We start from the raw sequence: 8,007 nt of genomic DNA, 5'->3' as shown, positions 1-8,007 counted from the left end.
ATACTTCCTTAACCCCCCCCCCCCCCCCCGCCACGAACACCATGAAAGTCCTAGAAATGCACCTTTTGTTGAATTTTGTGTACTCCTCAACAAAGTGAAATGCGGTGGATGTCACCAACTAAGATTGATCACCGAAATAGAACTGGGTCGATGCCCTTTGTGCATCTCATCGCCCCGCCGCTCTTCAGTTCCATGCACTCGTCAAATCACTTGCCGTATGGCATCGATGTCAAACCTCTCCGTATGCCCACCAGTCCGTTAGTAAGCCCCGCGGTGGCTCGGCAGGCGCTTGGTTGTACCCACCTAGAAGCATCTCGTTTATCCAACGACGGAAGCGTACAGTAGTCTCCATCTCTTCTTTCTTGTCATCGAAGCTACCCTTGCTGATGTTTCGGCTGTCATTTTCACAAGGACTACTGGCATTGTCTCGCATCTCGTAACCATCGTCTGCCTGGGTAGGATAGTGGTAGCGGGGGTCTGTAACTGCCATACGCGGGTCGCCGGGGGTCTTGCTGTACTTCTGGTCGGACCCGTTGGCCCGCTTGCGCGTTGCGTCCTTCATGGTGACTGTCACGACCTTGCCGCTCGCAGCTTCGCCCGTCGCGCGGGCAGCACTACCAGTGGCAAAGGTATTGTCTGGGAACAAGTGGTGCGAGGACACGTGAGCTCGACGAGGTGGGCGCTCGCCGCCGTCCCTTTCGAATTGATCCTGCTGCATCGTGACAGCTTACCGAAGGGCTCACAGGTTTAGTCCAGTGACTCCCCTTCCACCGTCGACCTTGCTGGAATGGTGGACGCGGGCCGCGTTCTTGAACTTCCAGAACTTTTCTCGGTCGCTGGAGGGTCGCATTAGCAAGCCCCGTGTGACGAGCATGACGAAGACATAAGGCTTTTGTCTGAGATCGCTTCAATGGCCACTTCGATAGTGAAGTAGCAGTTAGGGGGTTTGGGATAAGAATGTAAGTCGTGCCGAGAGGTGTGCTGAGTGGCAAGCCATGCGCCACACGCGTAGGATGGCACAATGGCTCGATGATAATAAGTGGTGTGAGGGAAGAGTTCGAACCAGCAACTCCTCGCTATACAAGTCACCGCGATCGCAATTGAGCGCAGCAAGTGAAAGACGGCCTTGTACTCGGGGCCATATACTTGCCGATATGGGACAGGATTCGGTGCGCCGTAAGACTCTGATACTGAATCGAAGCTGAAGCCTCACTCCAAGGAAGTCCGCTCGATGGAAATATGTCCATGGGTATGTCCGGGCGGTGAATCTTTGCCCAACTTCAACCAATGCCTCGCTGTCACTCATTGGTCAGCCGACCCAACGCAGCCACTCACTTCCCAAACCAGCAGACGCCCGGGGCCTGGTTTTGGTGACTCTGGTAGCCCAGAAATGGGTACTATCTACCTCCCCTTCAATCAGCCCACATCGAGGGCCAGAGCAGTGTACATATGGCATGGTTGGCCAAGGCTGAATGTCACCAAAAGGTTGCACAACTCGATGGAACAGGACAAAGTCCACTTGTCAGATAATTGTGAAGACGCTGGAGAAGTTACGAGACGAGCAATCCGACATGGCGGAGGAGCGGAGAATGGCCTGCGATAGCAGCAGCAGTGTCCAGCCTTCTTTGCCGTATGTCTTTTTCGTCATATCCGGAAACAGCTTTTCAGCGGATGGATAGTTCGAAAGGAATGGTTCTTTCGTGGTCGAGCGTTGGTCGGGAAGAGACTCACAACATCTCTCCTTCCTTATATGTGGAAACAGCTCCCTGACACGACGATTAGTGAGACTACGCCAGCTATGCCATCGGTGACGAAGAAGACCAGCACTGTTGCGCAAAGATCCGGCGAAAGTGCTCTAGGCTATCCATGTCTGGTGTGCTGGGGCGTGGTAGGGGGTTCGGCGGGGAGGTTGAGGACGTTTGTTGCTGTGCAATCTCCTTGGTATCAACGCAATTCCCGCGTCTTTGGCTATCCTCTGCGCATAATGGGAAGCCTCGGCGCGAATGCCCGGCGTATTGCCCGCATAGCTATTTGGCTGAGTAGATGTTGGCTGGGTTCAGAACAACTTCGGTGAGGATAGCGGTTATAATGCCCATCCGTATGTCAACTTCGTTGCTTCAATTTCGGGGTCCGGGAAATTGGGGATCCATCGGTAATCGTCCGGGAGGGTACAGATGCTGCAGATGACTATTATGAAGGATACAGGTCTATTAATTGCCATGTAGGTTAGTACGTGACGCTGTAAGTGTCGAGTATAAATATTTCGGAGTCATGATTGACTGACGAAGATGAGCTGTCGGTCGTGGTACAGATTTTTCATATCGATCTGCGAAGCCAGTCTTGGTTCTCGGTATATTATGATGTCGATGAGGATAGCTGTACGGATGTCATAGCAGTCAAAGCAGTCACAAGAACTTGTCTCCGTCTCATCGTGGCCAAGCGGGACCGTTCACAGCAAATCTGCTTTAGCTTTCCGTCTGCCTACCGTATGCGACCCAAATATGCGATATTATCATAGAACTGGAATGTATAGAGATCGTTGTCAAAGATGCCGAGTGGGTGGCCGCGTATGCGCACTGCTCGATTTGGGGGCCGCTGTCTGCAACGTTGTGCTGTGTCGCAAGCGGCCCTCAACTAATAGCGAGGCGAACTATCAATTTTCGAATGGGACGGGCGTTTTGGTACTCGTGTTGGAAGGCCGAGACTGGGTGACGATGTTGTAGGAAGCAGGAGGTGGGATGAGATGGTGATGCACGCAGAGGCGCCAAGCCTTATTCTATCTTGACACCTACTAAACCGAATGTCTACAGTACTCTTCCACCCGACCTGGCCTAACACTAGCTGAACTCCTCGGCCTCGCGACAACATTCTTAAAAACATTAACTCTTCTCTGCTCGGATAAACCTCGCTTATCATTAGATCTCGGCGGGCCCTTGGCGCGTCCATCCGCAAAGCCAACGATGTCGCAACCCACGAAAACGCGCCGCCGACAAAACTTACGACTTTGCTCCGCCAGCCTATCGACTACCCGCGCCCCAGAGCCTCTTCAAGCGGACACCGCCGACACACATCCAGCTGCCTACAGTGCGCATGCGAGCTATGGAAAACGATAGCCTCTTCACTCCCCACCAGCCAGCGCAGCCACACACTTCCCACGGCTAGCAGACCCCGGAGGATGCGGCACGCAGCGATGCGCATGTTCCTGGCTTCAACCCGTTCGCTGCCCGAAGCTACGCGCCGCCGACGCGTCGAGTGGCGCCTCGAAGACCCTAGACAGACAACCGGCGGTCAGGGTGGCCGGGGCGGTGATCAAGACTGGCCCTTGAAGCTACACATGTCTAAGGGCAGCGTGCAGACGGCGGACGGCATGCCCGGCAAGCACGCCGTGCGTAATGGGCAAGCTGCGAGCAACGAAAGATCGTTACGTCATCTGCCTATTCCTCGTATGGGCCGCATTGTGAGAGAGTCTTGACGTGGGTTGCCATGTCCACAATCATCTCATATCTGATCAAGTACTTTGCTGATGTTTGCGCAGATCTCCCCCACCATCGCCCTCAAGCAGCGTGACGAACGAGCTTGACCATTACGAAGCGGTATACACAACGTCTACACGGCAGCTCATACGGCGGTTCACACAAGACATCAGGCACGTCGATGCCTACCAGCGATTACTGTGTGGTGGCATTGCCGGCATCACCCTCAACTACCCGCCCGATATCGTTTGAACGCGTCCATCCATCCACTCCGCACCGTTCTCCTCTCGCAAGAAGGCAGCTGGCTAGAAGCCACCGGGCATTTGGGCGCTCCTCACAAATATGTACAAGACAAGGGGTGCTCTCCTTCCTACCGTGGCAGATGTCGCACCCCATGTGGGCCTCAACTCCATCGCCTTGGATTGGTGGAGGTTGTGCGCGACGGTCCCCCGTCCCTTGATGAGCAACCTGGTTGCGGCAAAGGAAGAGGGTCTGGTCGGGTAGCTGATGGCTTTGCGGCGGAAGCTCTCAATACGTCGTGCGGCGCCATCACATACCGATATCGCGGTTTATCCGGCGCCACTATACTTCGTGGCCAACGCTCTGGACGCGTCGTCTGCTGCTCAGGCCCCATATCTGTATATGGGAGACAGGCATACACAATGGTAACGAGTTCGCCGCCCTCGTCCTGCTGCTCGCTGCCGCAGCCACAGATCACATATCCGGGCTGACCTAAGATAACGCATTCTAAAGTAAACCCTATACGCCATGAAATGAGTCATCAACCGCCTAAGTCTATTGCTTCGTCGCTCCTCAGAATACTATAAGCAATCTGGCTGCAGCGAACCGAAAGGAGCAGAGCAAGCACCTGGTTCGCGTTCGCCCACTACCAACGCCCATGAACTTCCGCCATCGGTTTGCACATTTTGAAGTGAAGCAGGCATAAAGCTGGACTCCTGTCCTGTTGATCCCGTACACGAACCTCACCGCCTCTTTCTAGTACGCCGCACACAGCATTATCTCCACCAGCATGTTCACACGATAATATCCTGAATGCCTCTGCTGCTGATGCTCGGGCGTGTACGACGATGTTACACCAGAATCTGGTTTCTTTCTCTTCAAGTAGCGGCCTATCGGATGCGCGATTGGATATCTCTATCTCTTGACTCGTGGGCTGTGGGCGTTATAACCGGATCGTATGTCCATGCAAGCCAAAGCGGGAAGGGGGATGGAAATACACATGTCGGACTGAGGCCGCCGAGCAGGAAGGACAGAGCTAGGTTGGGGGAGCTGGATGTAGAAGGATAAAGAATGGAGTAGAAGGATAGAAAATGAAGATGAAGGCAGGAGAAGATATACACGGGTAAGAGCTAGAGATAAAGAGTGTAGACACAGGAACAAAGGGAGAGGCTGAAGGTGAAGAAGAGAGATAGTAAAGAGAGTGATGAGAGCTTGATCAGAAAGAAGGGTAGCGATTGCAAGATGAAGTTACTGGTAAAGTGAAGGAATGGAGGTCGTTGCGGGTGAGTAGTGCAAAGACATGGTGTGAGAGACGCTGGTGAAGAGAAGGGTCAGCTGTCGGATGGAATGAAGCCCAGTGCTGGTCGGAAGCAGAGTAGTGCTGGTGACAAGAAGGGCGATGCTGATGGTAGGAAGAGCTGGAAGCAGAAGGGAGAACGTTTGTGGCAGTGGGAGAAACTAGGTAGAAGTTCAAAAGAAGAGTGGTGCTGCAGCGACTAGAGATAGAGCAACGACACGCCCACCTTCTCATGCAGATGCAAAGACTTCAGTATCATGTAAACAGGAAATGGATCGGTAGCACGGAAGTTATTGATACAACAACAGCATACCCACTTCTCATGAAGGTGTGAACACATCAGCAGCGGCATGGAGAATACAAATCGACTTATCAGCGCTCCCCAATGTTAGGAGTGGCTACGATTTGTCTCGCATCACACCGAGAGAGTTCCAGAGTAGAACTCTGCATTGCTTGCGGAGCTATCTAAACATTTTGTTTGTCAATTTTTGGTGACGTGGATGCAGCGAAACACGACACGACTCTCTTGCAGAGAGGAGCGTAGCACACCGGCTTCCGTCTAGGTCTTGTTGCCCTCTTGGTGAATTCCACTCGTTCTACCTTGTCAACCTTGGGTGAGAAGAGAGATACATCAGTCTAGATACATTGGAAAGCCTCTTTCAGGTACCCCAGGTAGCAGACCTTCCTTGTATCCCGCACTGCCTCGTCTAATCCAACTCCCTTCTACGATGCGAGGCCCGCGACTGAACGATTGTCTACCGCCTTTGCGGTGCAATGTAGAGAGGAAGTTCAGAACAAGTCGCGGCCGTGCGACCGAAGACATCGCAGGCCTAGTTCGCTACGAGGGGCCCGTCCATGAGTCCTTCCCCAATGCGAGTCCCATCGCCAGCACAACCCTCGCCAAAGCCCGCACCCTTCTCATCGAAGCCACCACCAGCGAAGAGCTTGTTCCCAAATCCAACAAAAGAAAAGATGGCGAGGAGCCACTCCATCAAGTAAGAAGCCGATGCCGCTCTAGAATGGAGGAGTCGGAGGATATATCTGATCTCCGATCATCGACCCATCTCTTTCCTGGTATCGTGGCCGCTCGCGTTGAGACTGGGCGGCTGTTGAGCCAGATCGTCATCCGCCCCCCGTCTCTTGTACCAGCGCATCTTCAACGTTGGACTATCCGCCCCAGTCGATCTTTCCAATATAGCACTATTGTCATCTTCTCCGTTCCTATCTTCTTCCAAATGAATTTGATACCATGTGTTGCGAAGATAGGGCGGAGTGTGTTGATGCTGACGGACGCGACGGCCATCTTGTCGGCGCAATAAGGCACTGATACTGGTCTTGCGAGTCCCGTAGACGTTGACCGAGCTATTCGCTTTGTCGCGCAAACCGATCGCATTACTCAGTGATGAACAAGATACGTTGCGAGCTAGCACTTTACCATGTTCCAGCTCGCGGTCCTAAGGGTGATGGTGAGCTTGCTGGTGGCCACATTCGCTGGATGCTCCTCGCTCGACTGCACTCACGACCTCACTGTTCACTGATTCGTCGCCGCTCAAGATCTGGTAGCTTGGTGTCGGTACAGGTTGGCGCGTGTCTGGACCTTTCGAAGACGCGTGCGACGTGAGAGGCCCTTCTAAATGAATGGGGCTATATCGGTGGAACGGGGGAGTGGGCCCAGTAATGTTGGCGGAATCGCGACGCTGCGATTGTCAGCAAGTACCTTACGTTTTGATGGGTCATGAACGACTGGAAACAGTCATTTACCTTTGTCATCTCGCCGTCGTCGAGTGGTCTGTTGTCTTGAGGACGCCAGATTGCCATATTTGGTGAGCAGCGCATCATGTTGTTGCTAGTGAAAGGTCTAAAGGTCGAACGAGATCAAGCAGACGGTCGCTTCGTTGCAAAGTCTGGTCGTTGCTTTCGTTTATCGTGGTGAGCGAGGAGATGCGTTTGCAATGACGTAGTGCTGTGAGCCTAAGCCCAGAAGCTACATGATAAGGGCGGTGGTAAACGAAACGCTCTCCGAGTGTGGTGCTGCTGCGATGCTTGCAATGTCTTTCGTCCAGTCTACTTCTTAAATTGCCATCAGAACTGCTCTACAGGCATTCCATATCACTTCCTGTTCAATTCCGCCTGTATTCATTACGCTAATGTCATCGCTGCTGTCTTCCACAGCGGTATCCTAGGATGCGATGGTGTTGACGTGATGGTGATGACAGGATATCATCAGATTACTATCCGTCTCACGCCAAGGACTAAAGTGCGATCCAGTGATGGGCCGGCATCTACTGATTGCGTGGACGGGATCCCATGGCCTGGAAGATGCCCGTGGTTGGAATGATTGTGGAATGATGCACTCTCGATGGGAGGACGAGGCTGAGTTGCCTGTGACGCTTCTTCCATCGTACCCAGCTTCAAAGGTGGAATCTGAAGAAGCCACTTGTCGCATCCGGTAAGGCTTCGTCTTTTTCTACTCTACACCTTCGATCTGTAATTCCGTAGCGAGAACTCGTTCTGGCATCCATTTCGAAGCGTTGGCTTTGTTTTGCGATGTCCCTCGGAATAGTAGACTGGCGGTCGGTAGTCAGGTTCTCTATGGATTTGTGCACTAGAGAAGATGCCGCTGCCGTACAAGCAGATGGAAATCATCGGAACATCTCATATATCAAGTGAGCAGTGGACACGACGAGCTCCAGTATGCGTAGAAACAAATGTGACGGTGTTACCGCGATGGTGTCCTCGCAATGGTTGCTTCGGGTGCCTAGCTCGCCACGTGCTTGCTGAATGAGCCAATCGGAGAAGGTGGAGGTGTCGCGAAGAACACCAAACCGCTGCAACCCTCCTACGTCTTCCCCTATCAGTCCCCGCGATGAACGGTGCCCTGGTCATATACCCACCGCAAGATACCGCATCTTTGAGACAAGCAGTGATAGCCATGGTCTTGCCCGGGTATCTTTGTCGTAATGCGGCTGGACAAAACCACCAAAGGTCACTGATTGT

At 53.1% G+C, this 8,007-nt stretch overlaps 1 protein-coding gene across 1 annotated transcript; it reads right to left on the bottom strand.

Moving 5' to 3' along the window:
- Positions 1 to 229: 229 nt before the first annotated feature.
- On the bottom strand, positions 230 to 718 carry J4E88_010975 (uncharacterized protein; the record flags this gene model as incomplete). The annotated part of the gene is made up of 1 exon (XM_049404565.1): positions 230 to 718. The coding sequence occupies one exon, from the start codon at positions 716 to 718 to the stop codon at positions 230 to 232; it is 489 nt and encodes a 162-aa protein (XP_049249675.1).
- Between the last annotated feature and the right edge of the window lie 7,289 nt (positions 719 to 8,007).

The sequence above is a fragment of the Alternaria novae-zelandiae genome (genome assembly GCF_023758075.1).
Source record: "Alternaria novae-zelandiae strain BMP 2774 chromosome Unknown scaffold_47, whole genome shotgun sequence".
NCBI lineage: Eukaryota > Fungi > Ascomycota > Dothideomycetes > Pleosporales > Pleosporaceae > Alternaria > Alternaria novae-zelandiae.
The sequence above is the reverse complement of the archived record's forward strand: the minus strand, read 5'-3'. Positions and strand labels throughout refer to the sequence as shown.